The sequence below is a fragment of the Bos grunniens genome, chromosome 11, assembly GCF_055505025.1.
Source record: "Bos grunniens cultivar Pamir isolate PY7600 chromosome 11, Bosgru_T2T1.0, whole genome shotgun sequence".
Taxonomy (NCBI): Eukaryota; Metazoa; Chordata; class Mammalia; order Artiodactyla; family Bovidae; genus Bos; species Bos grunniens.
Window position 1 is genome coordinate 7120668 of NC_141175.1, and position 21622 is coordinate 7142289.

Consider the following 21622-nt stretch of genomic DNA (forward strand, 5'->3'; position numbering starts at 1 on the left):
GGTGAGGATGGAGATGATAATGATAAAGGTGATGACTATTGAGGTGAAGATGGTGAAGATGGTGGTGATGGTGAGGATGGTGATGATGGTGGGGATGGTGATGATAGGGGTGATAATGGTGATGATGATGGTGATGTTGATGATGGTTAGGATGGTGGTGGTGGTGGTGATGATGACGGTAGTGATGGTGATGATGGAACTGATAATGATAAAGACGATAATGAGGAAGATGACGGTGATGATGGTGGTGACAATGATGATGGTGAGGATGGTGATGACGGTGAGGATGGTGATGATGGTTAGGATGGTGATGTTGATGGTGGTATTGATGGTGATGATGGTGGTGATGGTGATGGTGGTGGTGGTGATGATGGTGGTGATGGTGAGGATGGTGATGATGGTGGGGATGGTGATGATGATGGGGGTGATAAAGGTGATGATGATGGTGATGTTGATGATGATGGTTAGGGTGATGGTGGTGGTGGTGATGATGATGGTAGTGATGGTGATGATGGTGCTGGTGATGATGGAATTGATAATGATAAAGATGATAATGAGGAAGATGATGGTGATGATGGTGGTGGTGGTGATAGTGATGGTGGTGGTGGTGGTGATGATGGTGATGATGATGATGGTGATGATGGTGGTGGTGGTGATAGTGATGGTGGTGGTGGTGGTGATGATGGCGATGATGATGATGGTGATGATGGTGAGGATGGTGATGATGGTGATGTTGGTGGTGGTGGTGGTGGTGGTGGTGGTGGCTATCACATAGAACGCGTAATATGTGTCAGACACTGTGCTAAGGGATTTACGTGTATCACTCACACAGCAGCTCCTTGAGGTGGACTGTTGCTAAACCAGGGTGGGAGGCCCTGTCACTATCACTAGTGTGACTGGTCCAGAGGAAAGGCATGACGTGATCAGAGTCACTCGGCTGGAATATGACCCTCATCACCTGACCCATGGCGGGCTCTAAGGGTCAGCGTGCTGCTCCCAGTTGCCCAGTCTGGGGGCTTAGGGTGTCAGAAGCCATTCTGTCTCCTTTGCCCACCCTCCCCCAGCCCCAGTCTCTTACTTTCAAAGAACAGCACTCCTGAATCGGACCACCCACTCCTGCTGCCCGGCCTGGGCCCCAGAGGCTGGTCATCTCCACGGTGCCAGGTGATGGTAGGCGGTGGGTGACCCGTGGCCCGGCATGCCAGGAGGGCGCTCCTCCCCAGTTCCACGGTGACATCCTGGGGCAGCTCCAAGAGCTGGGGCGCATCTGCAGGGAGGTGACAGTCAGCCTTGCCCAGTGGCTGGACCCGCTCAGCCCCAAGGGCACTGTTCCAAGGCCTGCCTCCTCTCCCCTCACTGGGGGATTTCCCTCTTCCAGCCTCAAGAACCTAACTCATATCCAGGGCTCCAGAGCCAACTTGAGCTTGGCAGGGTGCAGCCCTGAAGTGCTCCTGGGGATGAAGAGGCAGAGTGAGCAGCCCTCAGAGGGATGAAGTCCTCAGACCCCACATGGCATCTCGGGGACCCTGCCCTGTCCAGCCATACAGGGGAGCAACATGCCTGCTCCTGCAGGTGACATCTCCCAGGAAGCCAGCTTGGAGGGGCTGCAAGTCATGCCTGACCACAGGAACCCCACCAGCTCTGAGGGCCCCGCCCCACCATGCCTTCCTCCTGGGCCACCAGAGCTTCTCTTCATGCATCTCCTGGACTCTGGCCACCATTTCCATGACCCCAAACAGCCAACTTCATAGGGAAGTTCTAGCTCATCTTTACTTCGCTACATCCTTCTCTGCTTGTTGAACATCTTGTAATAAGCATATAAATCTCTACTACAAAGTCAAAACAGGCCTATAAATAACTTGACCTTAGGCTTTATGGTCCAAATGGGACACTGGAGAGTGAAAAGAGCCATCATAATAATTACACCAGGATAACAGACGTAAACAAGGATGCCTGAATTATAAAAAGAATTCAGGCATCACATAAGGGTTTAGCCTTCATTTTTGCTCCACACATTTCAAACCTCATGTCCCTGCCACGGTTAATGCTTTGTAGTGTTTCTTTCAAAGATTTTTTTCCTAAGCATTGTCTTATTTTTATGATGGGGAATGGGGGTATAGAAGTAATTTATTTCCCCAAACAGAGACTCATAATCCTTTCCATGCTTCTGCTGGCCAGAAGGAGGCCCAACTCCAGACAGGTCCAGGCCCCATTCCCTGCAGCTTCTGGGCACCGCCCTCACAGCCCTGTCCCCAGACCCTGACCAGGAAGGACCCCGGCCTGTTCCGAACCCGTCGCATCCAGCATGAAGGAAAATCCTCCACCCCTTTGTTCTTGCCGTCTCTCTCCAGAAATCTCCCCCATCCATCCAAATCATGACATCAAATTTCCCTCTTGGCCTCGGGGAGCAGGGGAGTTCCAGGGAGATATAAACACAACTTGGAAAATCGCTGCAAGGAGGAAGACAGTCTTGGACCTGAGCTCAGACACCACCCGCGAATCGCTTTTCTTTCTCACTGGGGCCTGGCAGCTGCGGCGATTGAGAGTCCAAGCAAGTATCTGCTCCGGGTGCCTCAGATGGGGTCACTGGCCCTGCAAAGCCCTTGACCTGGGGATACAGCTTTCTTATTCCCCTCCCCCAACCCTGAGTAGGTAGCTCCAGGGCCAGGTACCCTCAGAGCCTGCCTCCTCGGCTCTACCCAGTGCATTGCAGGGCCCTCCTCCCGCAGGCCTCTCAGTCCCTGTTTTTCTCATGCTACCTCTTGACCCTCTTCTTCCATAGCCAAAGAGCCCCGCTTTTTCTCCCAAATGTGGGGTATTAAAAAGCACACCCTCCCTCCCACTCTCCTCCCAATCCTGAACTTCACCTCCCTCCCCAAGAAGGGACAGTTGACTTATAATAGTGAGTGACTATCACAGGGTTCTGGGCTTCCCTGATAGCTCTGCCTGCAGTGCAGGAGACCCTGGTTTGATTCCTGGGTTGGGAATATCCGCTGGAGACGGGATAGGCTGCCCACTCCAGTCTTCTTGGGCTTCCCTTTTGGCTCAGCTGGTAAAGAATCTGCCTGCAATACGGGAGACCTGGGTTCGATCCCTGGGTTGGGAAGATCCCCTGGAGAAGGGAAAGGCTACCCATTCCAGTATTCTGGCCTGGAGAATGCCATGGGCTGTGTGGTCCATGGGGTCACAAAGAGTGGGACATGACTGAGCAACTTTCACGTCACATCAAAGGGTAGCTGCCGGGGACCAGCCCCGGCTGATCCAGGGTATTCGAAGGAGAGACGGCGTAGGCGAGGATCAGGATACAATAGCTTCAATTAGATATTAATTAAAGATATAAAGAGTAATAGAATAAGGATAGCTCAGTAGGAAAATTCAGTGGAGAAAAGAGGCTGAGTAGCTTGGTTTACGCGGGAGACCAATAAAACTTCAAGACAAGAAGTTTGCACCACTTACGTAGGCCGCAGGCGTCCTTCCGTTCTCCCGAAGGAGAGGAGACACTGAGGCCTCCCCGGTCGGATCTTAGAAGCCCAGGCATAATTAGTAAGCATGGTGGGTTCCGCGCTCCAGATGGAGACTCAGCCAGAGTGGGAGAGAGAGCGACATGGGGAGACCAGTATTTCGAGAAACTGATCCCAATTCTTTATTTTCCATGGTCTACTTTTATACACTGAGATGTTATGCAAAAGTCACGCGGGGTCAGCAGTCCTGACTTTTATCAAAGTCAGGTGCTTCATACAAATGTATACAGAGGTCTTAGGGGTGTTACATCATCTTCTGGCCAGGGGGGCCTGCTGACAATTTACGACCCTCTCCTTGTGACAGCGATCAGTCAGTCAGGACACTTATTTCTCCAGGGCTGATTAGTCTCAAAACAGACGCCACCCAAATAAAGTTACATTCCTACAGGGTGAGGGTGTAGTGGGTTTTAGTTAAGGAAAGAATTTACTTAGCCTAAGGTCTAACGTGATTAATATCAAAGGTTAATACTTATTTCTTCTATATATTCATTAATGTGTGTAAGGGCAGGGGATGTGGAGACTTAGCAACAAACATTGGCTCAACAAATGAAAAACCTTTCACCAATACAATTTCTAATCAGCCCATTATACTTATACTAATAGTTTTCTAACTTTTCTAAAGAACCTGTTTTTAGAAGGTTTAAAGCATCTCGTGCCTCTCACGGTTGGGAGGCTGTGAGCAATGACATGTGGCCGGATGAGCCTGTCAGGCAGGCTAGAGAACCTTCAGAGGAGTTTGTAGGTTAAAACACTCTTATCACGCCCAGGAATTATTATAAACTGGAGCTCTAAGTTAACTCCTTCTCCAAAAGAGGTGGTGGGGGACAGCCCCCCGTAAAGTCAGAGGTGTAGGTAAGAGCACAAAGTAGTAAAGTAGGCAGGCTCTGGTTATGGGGGTAGATGCTCGAGGATTTCCAGGGGGACTCCTGAGGCTCGATCCCGCCTTTGCGTATGTCGAGCCTCCTTCCTCATGACCTTTGTCACGGGCGGAGTACCTCACTCTGGCCCCCAACAGGTAGCATCTGGAATGCCTGCTCAGTGACGGGCATGATGGTGGTACTTTAGAGGCATGACTTCATTCATGGTCTTAATAAACTCACGAAGTGGGTATTCTCGCAACCCCATTTTGTTGTTGTCATTTAGTCACTAAGTTGTGTCCAGCTCTTTGCAACCCCATGGACTGCAGCATGCCAGGCTTCCCTGTCCTTCACTATCTCCTGGAGTTTGCTCAGACTCATGTCCATTTAGTCAGGGATGCCATCCAACCATCTCATCGTCTGTTGCCCCTTCTCCTCCTGCCCTCAGTCTTGATCTTCCCAGCATCAAGGTCTTTACCAATGAGGTGGCTCTTCACATCAGTGGCCAAAGTATTGGCACTTCAGCATCAGTCCTTCCAATGAATATTCAGGGTTGATTTCCTTTAAGATTGACTGATTTGATGTCCTGGCTGTCCAAGGGGCTCCCAAGAGTCCTCCAGCACCACAATTTGAAAGCCCATTTTACAGATGGGGAAACTGAGGGTCAGAGGGATTAAGACACTTGCCTCAGGTGCAGTTCAAAGTCAATGGTAGGGCTGGGATCAGAGCCCAGATCCGGCTGCTGCTAAGATCCAGGCTCTCAGCTACTGCACCCCTGTGTCTCATTGGTACTCAGGGGCAACTTGGCACCTCTGTACTCTTCTCTCAGAGGTACAGTCAGCTAAATTCCAGAATCAGATCTGCCCCTAAAACTGCAACTCTGTCTCCTATGCAGCCTTCCGCCTGCTCATCACTGGAGCCTCCAAATAAGGTGGGACCCCAGAACCCTGCACACCAGACCAGGGGCCCTCCAGTCCCTTTACTGTGAAGATGGGAAACTGAGATGCAAAGCTGAGCCCACATGGGGTCCACGCTGGTCCTGCAGCATCTGGAGGTGGGGCGCGCTGCCAGCCCCGTGCCCTTCCTAGGGTCCCATCCACGAGACTCAGCCACCTCTGCTTTCAGGCTCCAAGCCCCCTCCTCAGACTCTCAGGTGCCCCCCTGCAGGGACGGACCATGACCTAGTTCCGCAGCCCCCAGGTTTTCCCAGGAATGGCCCTGTTTGCCTCGACCTTGAGAGGTTTCCAGGGCAGGAGCTGTGAGTGCCCTGAGACAGCCAGACACACAGCAGCCGCCACGCTCTCTAAGCTCATCATCTGACAGCTGCAGTGTGTTTGCAAGGAGGCAGCTCTGTATGGAGAACCAGAAGCACTCAGGAAGAGAAAACTGCCCCATGAAGGGTGCCAGCCACCAGCCTGGGAGGGGGCAGGACAGGAGGCCCCCTGTCCTGTGCGGCCAAAGCTGAGACTTATCAACACTGATGAGCTATTCCCTCCACCCCCAGGGATTCTCCAAGGAAGTGACATTGACAGAGGTGATGACTTCTTCTTACTTGGCCCCCCGGGCAAGGGCCACCAGCCTAAAGGCCTGAAGCCTGGGCAGGGCCCCTCCCCACCCCCGCTTCACGGGGGTGCCCTGGACACCCGTGAATGAGCCCCTTCACCACTCTGGACCTCAGATCCCCCTCCAGAAAGACATAACTGTATTCTCCCCAGTTCTAGTGCCTTAAAGTTCTAGGGTTCTTTATCATCATCTGGAGACCCTGCAACCCCCCAGTCTCCTCCACCATCCTCCCAGTTCCCATGGCCCAGAGCCCTGGGTCAGAGCTTGTGGGGATGTGCCAGCTTGGGAAACGGAGCTCTAATCAGTCTTGACTCAGCCTGGCCAGAAGGAGGGCGGGGGACCCAGGCCCAAAGACTCGGTCGATGGGCAGGGTGACCACGGGAGAGGCTGGCCTCAGGCCCTTCCCTGCTTATAGAGGGATTCCAGGGTCTCTTGGAAGGAGACAGGGCTGGGGATGGCTGCCACAGCCCCCACCTGGGAAGACCCCTTTCCCCACAGAAAGACCCTGTGGTGGAGCCTGGAGCCTCAGCTCCACTGGCCAGAAGTGCAGGATGACGCTCTTCCCTAAAAAAAAAAAATCTTAAACTGTATTTTATGACTGTTTATAAAGACAAGCACAATCCAGGCTGGGTTCATTTTCATCTACTTATTACTCTTCATTTTTTTTTTTCTCCTGATGGCAAAAGAAATGAAAATCAGAGCCCTGTCCAGCAGCCCTAAAAGGGTCATGGGCTCTGGGCCCTTGCCTGATGGAGAGGCAGCCCGGATGCTGGCCCCAGAGCCCAGCTGTGTTTCTCTCCTGCTCCCCTTGGCTGGCCGGAGGGGCTTTGCTTTCATAGACGCACACCCGCCGCCCCTGCTCACCCACCCAGCAACCAGAGGCTTCCAAGTCAGGGATGAGAAGCAGAGACGAAAATGAGCCGATGGAAAGAGGGCTGAGTGGGGACTTCCCTGGTGGTCTGGTGGTTATGAATCTGCCTCGCAATGCAGGGGCCACAGCTTCGGTCCCTGGTTGGGGAACTGAGATCCCACACGCCGTGGGCCAACAAACCCCAAGCGCCGCGACTACTGAGCCCACACGCCGCAGCTAGAGAAGCCCGCACACCCTAGCGGAGGTCCTGCGTGCCACGCCTGAGATCCGATGCGGCCAGATAAACAAAAGTTCTAAAAATAAAGAAAGAAGGCTGAGTGAACATCCATTTCAAGAGAAACCAGCAGGACGAAGGGAACTTGGGTCAGAGCAGTTTTAAAATAGTAGAAAGAGCACTGAGCTCTGGTGGGGACGGGGGCTGGGGGGACTGGGGGCACTGGGGATAGTCATGGAGCCTGGTCACCAGCCACGTGACAATCACTCCGTTTCACTCTGCCACACAAGGCCCTTGTCACCTGGCCCGGACCCCTGTACACTGAATATTTATTTCAATCAAGTCCTGAGTGAAGCACATTCTCATTAAATCTCTCAAGGGCCTTGTGAATAAGCCTCTGTCATCAGCAGCCCCATTTTACAGATGAGGAAGGCAAGGCCCAGGAAGGTAATAAGCAGCAGGCCCTGGACCTCGATCCGGGACTCCTGTCTGACAAATGCCAGGCCCAGAGGAGAGAGACCCTCGAAGGCTGGACCACAGTGCGGGCACTCCCTGGCAGGTCAGGGGAAGACTGCCCTCCTTTCTGTACCCTTTCTCTCCCCACAGCCACCGATACCTCCAGGAAGCCAGTTCCCAGCTGAACAGCAGGAAGTGGGCACAGTGCCCCCATTCTCAGCCCTGCAAGGCTCTGGCAGCCTAGCCAGGAAGGCCGCACCGCAGCTGCCACCCAGATGGGCAGGAAATTCAATTTCCCACCACCGCTGCCAGGCCAGCTCTCCCCAGACACACAGGTGTTGGGCCACAGTCCACCCCGTCCCTGACCTCAAGGCCAGAGGCCACAGTGGCCCCGTGCCCCAGATGCCTGCCTCTGGGGTGCCCTCCACCTTGCCCCTCTGACATGGGGAAACGGCCTCCAGACCAACGGCTGCCAGGTGAAGGAACAGGATAAGGTAGGCGGGTCAGCATGGGCCCCAAAGTAATAAGGCTTTGCTGAAAAGGGATCAGACATGGAACAAAGGAGGAACGCTTGTCACAACGCCCAGGGCAGCCGTCCCTGGAGCGCCTTCTCTGCCTACCCAGAACCCACCGGCTAACCACAGTGACAGTGACATCTGTCAGAGCCTTTCTTGTCCAAAGCGTTTCCTATCTCTCACTCACACAACAGCCACAGACATTTTGTAGGTGGGCAGCTCCAGGCTCAGAGTGGAGAAGCAATGTCCAAGCTCACCCTGCTGGGAGCATCAGGACCAAGTCCAGGGACTGAAAAACCCTGACCCTGGGTTCAGATTCTACCACTCCCCAGGCGTGTGATCCTGGACCGGTCACTCAACCTCTCTGTGCCTCGTTTCCCCCATCTATGAAAGGATAAAGTGGAACCCACTGCAAAGGGCTGTGATGAGGATGATAGGTTAGTACATGAAACGTGCTTAGAGCCGGCCTTGCTACAGGGCAGATTTCATGGAAGACTTATTATATTTTTATCATCAGGCCCTATGGCTTTCCACATCCACCCCACCCCACCCAAGAGCCCAGCCACACAGACAGGGAAAGTCTGAGCACATCATTCTCCTTAGAAACCTCTCACCACCTCCTCAGGACAAAGCCCAGACGCCACCGGGCTCCCTAGCCGAAGGCCGGGAGTGACCCACAGCTGGGCAGCTGGCCGCCTCGGCCTCACCCCTCCCCACCCTCAAGCCTCGCTCTCTGCCTGGCTTCTCTTGCCTGGGTGAGAGCTGCACATACTGTTCTCTTTGCCTGGAACACTGTCCGCGCAACTTGTCAATTCAGTTCAGTTCAGTCGCTCAGTCGTGTCCAACTCTTTGTGACCCCATGAACCACAGCATGCCAGGCCTCCTTGTCCATCACCAACTCCTGGAGTTTACCCAAATTCATGTCCATTGAGTTGGTAATGCCATCCAATCATCTTATCCTCTGTCGTTTCCTTCTCCGCCTGCCCTCAATCTTTCCCAGCATCAGGGTCTTTTCCAATGAGTCAGCTCTTCGCATCAAGTGGCCAAAGTACTGGAGTTTCAGCTTCAGCATCAGTCCTTCCAATGAACACCCAGGACTGATCTCCTTTAGGATGGACTGGTTGGATCTCCTTGCAGTCCAAAGGACTCTCAAGAGTCTTTCCCAACACCACAGTTCAAAAGCATCAATTCTTCAGCACTCAGTTTTCTTTATAGTCCAACTCTCACATCCATATGTGACTACTGGAAAAACCATAGCCTTGACTAGATGGACCTTTGTTGGCAAAGTAATGTCTCTGCTTTTTAATATGCTGTCTAGGTTGGTCATAACTTTCCTTCCAAGAAGTAAGCATCTTAATTTCATGGCTGCAGTGACTATCTGCAGTGATTTTGGAGCCCCCCCAAAAATAAAGTCAGCCACTGTTTCCACTGTTTCCCCATCTATTTGCCATGAAGTGATGGGACCAGATGCCATGATCTTAGTTTTCTGAATATTCAGCTTTAAGCCAACTTTTTCACTCTCCTCTTTCACTTTCATCAAGAGGCTCTTTAGTTCCTCTTCACTTTCCGCCATAAGGGTGGTATCATCTACATATCTGAAGTTATTGATATTTCTCCCGGCAATCTTGATTCCAGCTTGTGTTTCTTCCAGTCCAGCGTTTCTCATGATGTACTCTGCATATAAGTTCAATAAGCAGGGTGACAATATACAGCCTTGACGTACTCCTTTTCCTATTTGGAACCAGTCTGTTGTTCCATGTCCAGTTCTAACTGTTGCTTCCTGACCTGCATACAGGTTTCTAAACAGGCAGGTCAGGTGGTCTGGTATTCCCATTTCTTTTAGAATTTTCCACCGTTCATTGTGATCCACACACTCAAAGGCTTTGGCATAGTCAATAAAGCAGAAATAGATGTTTTTATGGAACTCTCTTGTGTTTTTGATGATCCAGTGGATGTTGGCAATTTGATCTCTAGTTCCTCTGCCTTTTCTAAATCCAGCTTGAACATCTGAAAGTTCACGGATCACATATTGGTGAAGCCTGGCTTGGAGAATTTTGAGCATTACTTTACTAGTGTGTGAGATGAGTGCAATTGTGTGATAGTTTGAGCATTCTTTGGCATTGCCTTTCTTTGGGATTGGAATGAAAACCGACCTTTTCCAGTCCTGTGGCCACAGCTGAGTTTTCCAAATGTGCTGGCATATTGAGTGCAGCACTTTCACAGCATCATCGGGTTTGAAATAGCTCAACTGGAATTCCATCAGCTCCACTAGCTTTGTTCGTAGTGATGCATCCTAAGGCCCACTTGACTTCACATTCCAGGATGTCTGGCTCTAGGTGAGTGATCACACCATCGTGATTATCAGGGTGGTGAAGTTCTTTTTTGTACAGATCTTTTTTTGGAGCTTGTCACCTGACTGTTTCTGGGTTCAGCTTAGACATCATCTCCTCCAAGAAGCCTTCCAGCCCTCCAGTGCTGGCTCAGCCCCTCCTTGGGCATGGGCCCCGCGGATGCCACTCCAATCACTCAGTACACTGAGCATTCCAAGTGTCTGTTTACTGTCTCTCTTCTTGGCACCAAGGGCTGATGCGGTTGTATTCCCAACCCAGGGTCTGGGGCACAGGGCCTGGCCACCTGGTGACCCCGTGTTGGAGGATGGCAACGATGGAACAGATGAATGAACACTGAAGGCACCCCCAAGCGTGGGAGGATCCCCAAGCCTGATGGCACCGTCTTCCCCAGGGCCGGACCCTCCTGATCAAACGTCCCTGGGGAGCCCCCTGGCCATCCCACCCGGCCCATTCAAGCCCATTCCCCATTCTCTGCACTTCCCCCGAACTCTCAGCACCTGTCTTTCCCGTCATGGCCACAGCCGACCCTCAGAGCCCCATCTGCTCTGGCTCGGCACGCCAAGGAGTTGTGCCCACAACTTCCGAGCAATTCCCAGTGCCCGGGATCCAGGCCTGGAACCAAGACCTCATGGCAATCACAGCCAAGGCCATGTTCCAGCCGCAGAAGAATCCAGACTCCTCATCTGTAAAAGGGGAATAATCACTTCTCCATTTATTAAACACCCATGACGGGCCAAACCCAGTGCTAAACGTTGTGTGTCTGATTTTACTGAACCCTCACAGCCACTCAACAAAGGAGGCAGTGTGGTCAGCTCCGCTTTGTTGTCACGTAGTCGCCAAGTCATATCTGACTCTTTTGTGACTGCAGGGACTATGGCCCACAAGGCTCCTCTGTGCACGGGATTTCCCAGGCAAGAATACTGGAGTGGGTTATCATTTCCTTCTCCAGGCGATCTTCCCGACCCAGGGATCAAACCCACTTCTCCTGTATTGCTAACAGATTCTTTACGGACGAGCCACCAGGGAAGCCCTCGGCTCCATTTTACAGATGGGGAAACTGAGGGTCAATGACTTGACCAAAGCGTATAGATGGTCAGTGATGGAGACAAAACTGGAACTCAGGTCTCAGGGATGACAATGCCCAAGCTGGAGCCAAACTATTTCCATGGTGGGCAACGTCCCCTGCCTCCTGGGACTCACACTTGAGGGATCTCTCACACCTACCAATACCAGGGCTGGTCCACGTGACCTATAGGATATACGATGGTATGTCACTTCCAAGACTGTGACTGGCTATAAAGACTTACTTCCCTGGTGGCTCAGAGACTTCCCTGGTGGCTCAAATGGTAAAGCGTCTGCCTACAATGTGGGAGACCCAGGTTCAATCCCTGGGGTCGGGAAGATCCCCTGGAGAAGGGAATGGCAACCCACTCTAGTACCCTTGCTTGGAAAATCCCATGGACATAGGAGCCTGATAGGCTATAGTCCATGGGGTCGCAAAGAGTCAGACACGACTGAGCAACTAAACTAAACTTTTCCATCTTGGATTCTCTCTCTCTATCCCTCTCAACTCACTTTCTCTACGAAAACCCATGTCACGAGAAACCTTCCAGGGAAGACCATAAGGGTAAGGAACAGAGGCTTCCTGACAAAAGCCTCATACATGAACTTAAGGTGGATCCTCCAGTCCCAGTCAAGCCTTCAGGTGACCACATCCCCGACCAACATAATAAGTGCCTTCCTGTGAGAGACCCTGAGTCAGAACCAGAATCCTAACCCTCCAGGACTGTGCATCGATAGATGCTCACTGTTTTAAGCCAGAGTCTCAGGGCGATTTGTTACGCAGCAAGTGGGAGCACATACACCATCTCCCTCTAAAATCCCTGTCCCTCGTGCTCTGGATCCAAATGATGCAAACTCCCCGCTGGCAGGCTACAGGGTAGCATTCTCTCCTCCCTGCCCAGAAGTAGGGCAGGTGGCAGGGCACAGGTGGGGACAGGTGTACACTCACATCCAACCTCCAGCCGGATTTCTGCAGAGGCGTCGCCCAACTCATTGACAGCTCGGCAGGTATAGACGCCAGCATCCCTCTCACGAACCACCGGGATCCGCAGCATCCCAGAAATGGAGTCCTCAGGGGCCAGAATCATCTCAAGATCCCCTGGACCAAAGATGAGAAAACATCAGGCAGGTACCCAGTGGTTGCCACAGGAGGCCCGGGGATCAGGCTACCTTCCTGACCCTGGGTTCCTGCAACTCCACAAGGCTGGGACCTCAGAGGGGTGTGGGTGAGGTAAAGACCCCCCCACCCTGCAATCAGGACCCCTATTGTTTAATGGGTGCAGATTTTCAGTTTTGCTAAATGAAAAGAGTCCTGGAGATGGGTGGCGGAGATGGTTGTACAGCAATGTGAATATACCTAAAAACGGTTAAGATAGTAATGGATATGTTATGCATGATTTGCCACAATTTAAAAAATTTTCTTTTAAGTCAGCACCCCTGAGTCCAGTTCCCTGAGTCCCTCTGTTGGCCGAGAGTGAGTCTCAGCTTGCCCCCTTGTATGTGACAGGTTCATTACCCAAGAACGCCTCGCTTGGGTCTCCCTCCTGGGTCCCTGCCCTCTGCTCAGGGGCAGACTGAGGCTTGGGTCAGCTCTGGGAGAAGCCCCCCACCATCCCCCCTGCAGTTCTGCCTCTCTGATGCTTCATTCTCATTTCTCTTACTGTTCCCTGACTCCCACCCCTCCAGGCTCCTAAGGCCTGAGGGATCACCCTGATTTTGAACCTTTTTTACAACTTAATTTTTTGTTTTTAAAATCGTGGTAAATATACATAACACAAGATTTTACCGTTTTAAGCACTGAGTGCCCAATCCAGCGGGATCAGGTACATCCCCATGATCCATCCACAAAACTTTTTCATCTTCTCAAATGGAAGCCCTACGTATTAAACACTAATTCTCCACTTCCCCCTCCCCAAGCCCCTGGCATCCATCTTTCTCCTCTCTGTCTCTAAATTTGCACATACTAGGCATTTCCTATAAGAGATCCCACTCAATCAAGTGGAATCATATAATATTTGTCCTTCTGTGTCTGGCTTATTTCACTTATTATCATGTTTTCAAGCTTCATCTATGTTGTATCAAAATTGCATTCCTTTTTTCTAAATTAAGGAAATTTTTTATCTTTTCTTTTAAGTTTTTACTACTTAATTACCCCATATTAGAGCAAATATCTCTGAAAATGTCACAGATAAAAGATTTTTTTCTTCATTTGGCCAGTTAGAAGTAGGGGGAAATTTCTACACAATAGCTGCTATGGGCCTGATTTTTTTTTCCCAATTTTTTTTCTTTGTCATGGGAGTCAAATTAAAAATTTTAATTGTGGTAAAAAAGAAAGTCATAAAATTTATTATCTTAATCATTTTCAAGCACACAGTTCAATGGTAACTGCATTCACACTGTCGTATAACTTGACTGTCATGCCTTCTTAAGGCTGAGTAACATTCCAAGGGGTGGTGTGTGTGCTGTGCTCAGTCATGTCCGACTCTTTGCGACCCCATGGACTGTAGCCCGCCAGTCTCCTCTGTCCATGGGATTTTCCAGGCAAGAATACTGCACTGGGTGGCCATTGCCTTATCCAGAGAGGATTTTGCTGACCCAGGGATTGAACCGGCATCTCTGGCGTCTCCTGCATTGGCAGGCGGATTCTTGACCACTAGTGCCACCTGGGAAGCCATTCCACTGGGAGATCCCCCTTTAAAAAGGTGGCTCCTGGGCTGGGCTGGTAGAGCTCCCAGCCACGACAGGCAGTGACCACGCCCGGAGGAAGGAGTCCCGAGGCCTCTGCCACCACTAGCTGGTGACCACGGACAAAATGCTCAAACTCTGAGCTAACACTGCCTGTCAGTGTCAAGGTGAGGCTCTGCTGAGATCACAGACAGGTGCTGCCAAGGCTGGAGTGCGTCTGGGTGGAAGGGGGCTGTGCTTGAGAAGGAGCCCAGGGTTCTGCCCTGGAAAGTCCAAAGCAGGAGCCCTGGAACCCAGGTCCACTGATGTGGGAGCAAGAGCAGCTCCTGTCGATCAAACTCCAGCTCGGGGTCCAATACACAGAAAACCCTTTACATTCACTAACTCAGAAAAGCCTCACAACAGAACGCTCAGCACGATTGCCAGCTCTCTGATAATCACAGCATCTTCATCACCACCATTAAGGACACTGAGCCCAGGCCGTGGGCCAGGCTTGTTCTAAACAATTTGCACATATGGACTCATTTAATCCTCACACAACCAACCTATCTCAGAGACTGTGGTCCAGTGGCCAGGACCTCGAGCTCCCAGTGCAGAGGGCTCGGGTTCGATCCGTGGTCAGGAAGCTGGATCCCACCTGCCACAACTAAAGAGCCTATGTGTAGCAACTAAGACCCAAGGCAGCCAAATAAACAAGAGAAATGTTAGGGAAAAAACAAGCTGTCTTTGATTTCCCAGCTAAGGAAGCAGGCTCACAGATGTCAAGCCACTTGTCCGAGGCCACTCACTGGGCCAGAATTCAAACCTGGGTCTATTCTAAATCCTGCTCCTGATCACAGAGCCAATCTGCATCAGTTATATGTGGATACTGGGCTAGGGGTGACGGGCGCTGCTTGAAACAGCCCATTCTCCCCAGACACCCCATTCCAAGTGCCCTCATGACTGTCCTGGAAAGCTGATCCTTCAGGCCCCCCCGCAGGCCCCTTCTGCAGGCCTTCTCCCCACCCAATCCATGTACCTCGATACCAGATGACCCGGGGCGGGGGCACCCCGGTTGCCTCGCACTCCAGCACTGCCTCCTCCCCTTTGGCAGCCAGCACCACGCCGTTCACAGCCGACACGGATGGTGGGTCTGTGTGGGGAGCAGATGGGGAATTGGGGACCAACCCATAGACTCCCTAGAGCAACAGCGCCGGTTTCCCCAGCTGGGGGAGGGGCGGAGGGGCCAGGGTGGGGCTGAGCACCTGCCTCCTCCCCACCCCCCACCAACCGGGACAGTCACCCCCAGAAAGACTCAGCCTTGGCCAGTTTCTAAAAAGCCAGTTACTCCCGGGACTAAACTCCCTTCTTGTCCTCTTTTTTTTTTTTTTTACTTTTTATTTTGAAGTAATTTCACAAAGGAAAGTTGCAAGAATAACACAAAGGTTTTTCATGTACCTTTCACTCATATCATCAGATGTTAACATTTTTGCCATATTCGTTTCCTTTTATCATGATGGAATTCTCTCTGTATTCTTTTTTTTTTCTAAATGGCTGAGAATAAGTTCCAAATATGATATCCCTTTACCTCTAAATACTTTAATGTATATTTCCTTTTTCTTATATATAATTTTTAAAAATAATTTTTATTGAAGTATAGTTGATTTACAGCATTATGGTAGTTTCTGCTTGCGGCAAAGTGAGTCAGATATATATACACTTTTTTTTATTGTCCTCTTTGAACCTGGTGTAAAAGGTGAAATCTTACAAGGTTCTAAAATGCACCACAGGGGCTGGCTGCCACTCCCTGGCCCCTGACTCCAGCCAGCCTCCTGCTGCTTGCAGCCCCTTGGGGACCCCAAGGGCCATTCCTACCTCGAAGCTTTGGCCCCACCCTGTCTCTCTCCCTGAAACGCTGTTCCCACTCCCGTCTGGGGCAAGGGTTTGATCCTGTGTGTACGTGTCCTTCTCTGCCCAGCCACACGTCGCTCCATCACACCACCCTGCTCTGTGCTCATCCCACACCTTCACCATCTGAAAGTACCTTATTCATCTGCTTGCATTTTGCTTCCCCATTAGAATATAACCTCTACCTGGACGGGGACCCTGTATCCCAGTGTCTGCCACACAGTAGATACTCTTAAGTATCTGTGGATGAGAGGGAGAAAGGGAGGTGGCGGGGAGGCAGGACTGGGGACCCTCTTCTGCAGATGCCCTTGACCCACGTACCTGTATAGTAGAGGGTGACCGTCTCTTCATCTCTGCCAATCTCATTAGCAGCCTGGCAGCTGTAACTCCCAGCATCCTCTGGGGCCACCCCCTGAATGATCAGGGTTCCCTGGGCATCCACGCGGACTCTGGAGTCATGCCACAAAACGTGTTCAACAGGAAGGGGCCAGTTAGGTTGGGTCACATGGGGTTGCCCAAGTCATTATTAAAAGCAGATTAATTAACAACATCACCAGTGACAGCATTTTACACTGACTGCTTGATCTGTGCCAGGCTGTGGGTTCATCACTTTTTATGTTCCTTTTTCATTCATCGGGCTCAGAAAGGTAAGGTGAACTGCCCAGGGGCACACAGCCTGAATGGCAGAGGCAGAATGCAAGCACAGGTCTGCCGGATTCTGCGGCTGGAACACCTGACTCCAGACCCACATGAGGCATCGCTGTTTCCCAAATGATCTTGCTCCTGAGTCTCAAATCATCAGGAAGAAGGCAGGGCAAATGCCACGCCCCCATTTGCTACAATTAAGAAGACTGAGGCCCAGAGAGGCCCCTGAGGCCCTCACCTGCTGTCCTCCTGCAGGGCACGACCCTCGCGGCTCCAGGAGATGTGGGGTGCAGGGTATCCAGAGGCCGAGCAGCGGACCCTCACCTCCATGCCCTGGGAAAAGCGCTGTGACCTGGTGTGGATGCTGACCTGCGGGGCCTCTGGAGTTCAAGGAGTGGATAGGTGGGGAGGAGCTTGTCAGAGCAGCCATGTTGTCCCAGGTACCCAGCCCTGGGCCCCCTGCTCCTCCCTGAGGCCACAGACAGCAGAGACACAGGAAGGAAGGGCCCCGAAGGACCTGCATCCTTGGGAGCAGCTTCTCAGGGAACCGGGGTTGACCAGGCAGCCCCCAGGCACATCCCCAGGCCACATGGAGACCTGAATTCCCAATAGCCCCTGGTGGGAGCCTTGAGCTCCTTGAATTTCTTCTCTGAGCTGAACCCCTCCTATACCAGCAGCCTCAATATAGCCTCAGAATCTTTCTCAACACACTCTAAGCGGCCAATCCAGAGTCACTGGCGCGAGTGAAATTTGTTCCAACACACTCACTTTTACACTTGGGGGAGATAGTTCCCTAGAGAAGCAGGATCCGTCTAAATCCTGTGAACCTAAATCCCAGGTGAGTACCTGATCCAGGCACTAACCCTCTGGACATGTTTCCTCTCACTGCCTTCTCCACCTCCAGCTGGTGGGTGCTACCCAAACCCTGCTGAGCACGTCTGATCTCTGGGCTTCCAGAAGTTTCCAGTGTCCCATCTCTGTCCTGCATATCGAGAGGGCTGGACAATGGATGTGCTCAATGGCCCGGAAAGAGGACAGGACACAGTGAAATTGGTTTGGCCGACTAGATATGAGGATGAACTTCCCAACAGTGCTGAACCACTACACTTAGGCTGGGAGGCTACAGAATCCTCTTACTCTGGAGGTTGAGAAAACTCTGGAAGGGCTGATGCTGCCTGCCAGAGCTGATGTCTGAGCAGAGGGATGGACGGATGGGCTCCTGGAGAAATGCCAGGTAGTGAGCAGCCTCACCTCGCACCAGGAGCCAGACGGATGCCCTCGTGACTCCATTGGAGTTGCTGGCCATGCACTGGTACCGCCCGCCGTCACTGGGGGTGGTGTTCCTGACCTCCAGGGATAAGTCGGCCAGCTGGGTGACTCTGCCCGTCGAGGCCGAGAGGACTCGCCAGTCCCGGACCCAGGTCAGGTTGTAGGGGGCCTCACTCAGGACCAGGCAGGACAGGATGGCGGTCTCTCCAGGGGACACGGTCACATTGGGGACAGGGACCAGCTGCGGCGGGGGGCCTGCAGGAACAGGAGCACAGGAGGCACTGAGGTGTTGGCATGGGGAGGGAGTCATCCTACAGACCCTGGTGGCATCCAGACCCCAGAGTCCACTGTCTCCCCCAGCAGAGCAGCTCACCAGCATCTGCTCACCATGCCCGGACGATGCCACTGCACGGCCATCTCACACCCGCCCGGGGGCTGTGTGTGTGTGTGCATGCATGCGCACCTGATTTCCATACAACAGCAAACAGCAAAATTTAGCAAGAGTTAGCCCATTCTTCGGGGCTTTCCCAGTGGCTCAGTGGTAAAGAATCCGCCTGCCAACGCAGAAGATGCGGGTTCAATCCCTGGGTCGGGAAGATCCCCTAGAGAAGGAAATGGCAACCCACTCCAGTATTCTTGCCCGGAAAATCCCATGGACAGAGGAGCCTGGCAGGCTCCAATCCATGGGGTTTCAGAGTCAGACACGATGTAATGACTAAAATAAACAAACAACCCATACTTCATACCCTTTGAGGCAATAATTCCACAAGCGTCCATGCTCAGTCACTAAATTATGTCTGGCTTTTTTGTGACCTCATGGACTGTAGCCCGCCAGGCTCCTCTGTCCATGGGATTTCCCAGGCAAGAATACTGGAGTGGGTTGCCATTTTCTTCTCCAAGGGATCTTCCCGACCCATAGATTGAACCAGTTTATCCTGCATTGGCAGACAGATTCTTTACCGCTGAGCCACCTGGGAAGCCCCAATAATTCCGCACTGGTGGATAAAGTCTTGGAAATCACCCTCAACTGGAAAAGAGTAACAAGTACAGAGCTATTCTCTGTATAAACAGCAGCCAAATATGGACTAAGTAAGCCCACTGCCCCCAAAGAAGAAAGAGCTTAGAAACCCACACTCTCAATAAGAAAAAACCATTAAGAAGTGACGGCTCAGAGACCACCTGATCAGGGACGGTCTGCAGGACCTATAGGAAAAAAGCTGGATCCTCATGCCAATGACCATGATATCCAATAGGGAAATTTGACTCCAGACACCAAATCAGGTTGTTGTAAGTATGTAGGATATTATCCTGTTTTTCTTAAAATGCACACATGGATAAAGATCCAAAAAGAAGTAAAGCAAAATGCTGTCAAAGTCATCTCTGGAGTGGAGGGGTCACAGGTCAGTTCCATCTTTTCTGTTGGCTTATATTTTCCAGTCTTCTTACAGGGAGCATGAGTGATTTTGAGTGGGTTTAGGAATGCAGAGTGACTGATTCCTCTATGTTCATCGGGCCCCTTTTCTTCAAGGCAGCTTTGTTGCTGTTTAGTTGCTAAGTCGTGTCTGACTCTTTTGCGACCCCATGGACTGTAGCCCACCAGGCTCCTCTGTCCATGGGATTTTTCCAGGCAAGAATACTGGAGTGGGTTGCCATTTCCTCCTCCAGGGGTTCTTCCCAACCCAGGTATTGAACCTATGTCTCCTGCATTGGCAGGTGGATTTTTTACCACTGAGCCACTGGGAAAGCCCATCAAGGCAGCTTAGGTTCATTATTTTTAAAATAAAGCTAATTTCATTGTAAGAGGATCTGTGGCTTTTCCAACCTTCCTGAGTTCAATGTTGCCACGGTGGCAGGAGCTGGAGGCATTAAGGGTTGGGGACAAGGTGGATGGTGGCCCTTGTAAGGGCCTGGGGGCTGATCAAGAAGTCAAGGGTGGGATTAAGGCTGGGGACTGGGAGGCAGAGCCTGAGCAGGGGTTCTCAACCTTCCTGCAACCGCAGGCCATTCGTGGGGCAGACAGTCCAAACCGGAGGCCAGCACGCAGATGCAGTGTGGGCGTCGGGCTCCGGATGACGGACGGCCCCTAGCAGCAGGCTGGCACACTCACCCACAGATGGGGAGAGCCTGGGAGGGAATCCTACAGGGGAGAGTCAGGACGGGCCCAAGGGGACAGACCTGTGACGACGATCTGAGTCTTTGCTCGTCCGGTCCCCGCCCGGCTGACTGCCGTGCACTCATACATGCCTTCTTCGGCCTTGGAGGCCCGTGGAATCTCCCAGCTGCTGTTCCCTGACTCCCTGCAAACACAGGACAGCTGGAGACACACAACTGCACTGCCCCCACCAGGGTCCCCCGGCCTCATCCAGGCTTCCGGATGGGGGCTTGGCCCCCTGAATCTTGCCCAGAAAGAGGCCCCCAAACCTCTCAGAGACTGGTAAGAAGAGACAGGCAGCTAAGGACATGCAAATCCCAACGATATCCTGTGTGACTCTGAAAAAGGCCCTTCCCCTCTCTGAGCCCCGGGCTTCCAACCATAGGAGGGAAGGTCTCAGAGGGTCCTTCCTGCGCTGACCAGCACAGAACCAGGCCTTCGCAGGTTGAGTTTTCAGAATCTGAGGAAGGCCTATGGCTCCTCCAAGGAGTGATGGCCCAGCAGTGGTGAGAGCCTCAGGGACCCGCTCTCCCCCAACCCTGGCCAAGCTGGGAGGTGCCCAGCAGGATGACCAAGGTCTCAGGTGTGCCACCCACCACCCCTTAGGTCCCTCCAGGGCATCAGGCCCCCAGGAGCCCTGGGACTGGGGACAGTGGGCAGCCCTGAGCCACTCACCGAAAGCGCCTCTCCTCACCCAGCCTGGCTCCGTCCCGCCACAGCTGTAGCCGGAAGGGGAGGGCGCTGTGCACAGAGCAGGAGACCTGCAGGGGCTGGTGTAGGTAGCCATGGATCCTGGGGGGCATGCTGACCAGGGGGGCACCTGTGGGCAAGGACCAGCACTAGAAATTCTTCCCTGCCCTCCCCCCCATCAGCCTGCCCTCGACACACCTAGCAACAAGAGACCCACAAGGATATCCCACAAGGATATCCCACAAGGATAACTCAGGGGCCAGAAGTCAGGGCTTCAGTCTCTGACTTCACCATCCGGTGGCCACTGAGAACAGGGGGCATCACCTCCCTAAGCCTCAGTAAAATGGGTTAATGGCATTAGTGACCTCATCGAGTTGTGGTGAGCTGCTGGTGAGAGGTGGTGAGTGGGAAGCCCTTGGCACACGCACGTGGCAGGGCCAGCTCCTTCCATGAAGCCTCGTGGGGGTTTTATGGCTTGTGCCTCTAATGTGTCAATTGTGTGGGAGACAGAGAAGTCAAACCAGCCCTCAAATCTGATGAAATGCTCCCCAGATGGGACTCTCCAGGGGCCTGGGGAGGGCTGTGCATCTCTCGCCCCTCCTGCAAGGTCAGTTTTACTCACAATCTGTGGGCGGGAAGCCTTAAAAAAAAAAAAAAAATCAGCCTAGTTGGAACATGGCTGTGAATACAGAGTTCACACGCATTTTCGAGATAAAATAAGAGATTTCCATGTAATCTCACAGCTTCGGATGAGCCTCTGGGGACCCCCATCAGAGACGCCACGGCCTCCTCCCGCCTGACCCTGGCCTTGGGGTGGCACACAGTCTTTCCTTGGTTCTTGGAGTCACTTCAGGGCAAACGTCTGAGAACAGACCCGCAGTGTC

At 52.3% G+C, this 21622-nt stretch overlaps 1 protein-coding gene across 5 annotated transcripts in view; it reads right to left on the bottom strand.

Annotated features, from left to right (window-relative positions):
• The window catches only part of HMCN2 (hemicentin 2), a 178744-nt gene that overhangs the window by 114495 nt on the left and 42627 nt on the right, over nucleotides 1-21622 (bottom strand). For all 5 annotated transcript variants that reach the window (XR_015135732.1, XM_086323475.1, XM_086323476.1 and 2 more), the window contains exons 9-16: nucleotides 20724-20868; nucleotides 20072-20193; nucleotides 17879-18151; nucleotides 16866-17007; nucleotides 16304-16431; nucleotides 15114-15227; nucleotides 12360-12509; nucleotides 1079-1267 (exon numbers count right to left, since the gene is read on the bottom strand). Coding sequence is in view for 4 of the 5 variants with exons in the window: in XM_086323475.1 (XP_086179601.1) it covers nucleotides 1079-1267; nucleotides 12360-12509; nucleotides 15114-15227; nucleotides 16304-16431; nucleotides 16866-17007; nucleotides 17879-18151; nucleotides 20072-20193; nucleotides 20724-20868 (1263 nt within the window). In the remaining variant the exon portion in view is untranslated. The remainder of the gene's footprint in view (nucleotides 1-1078; nucleotides 1268-12359; nucleotides 12510-15113; nucleotides 15228-16303; nucleotides 16432-16865; nucleotides 17008-17878; nucleotides 18152-20071; nucleotides 20194-20723; nucleotides 20869-21622) is intronic.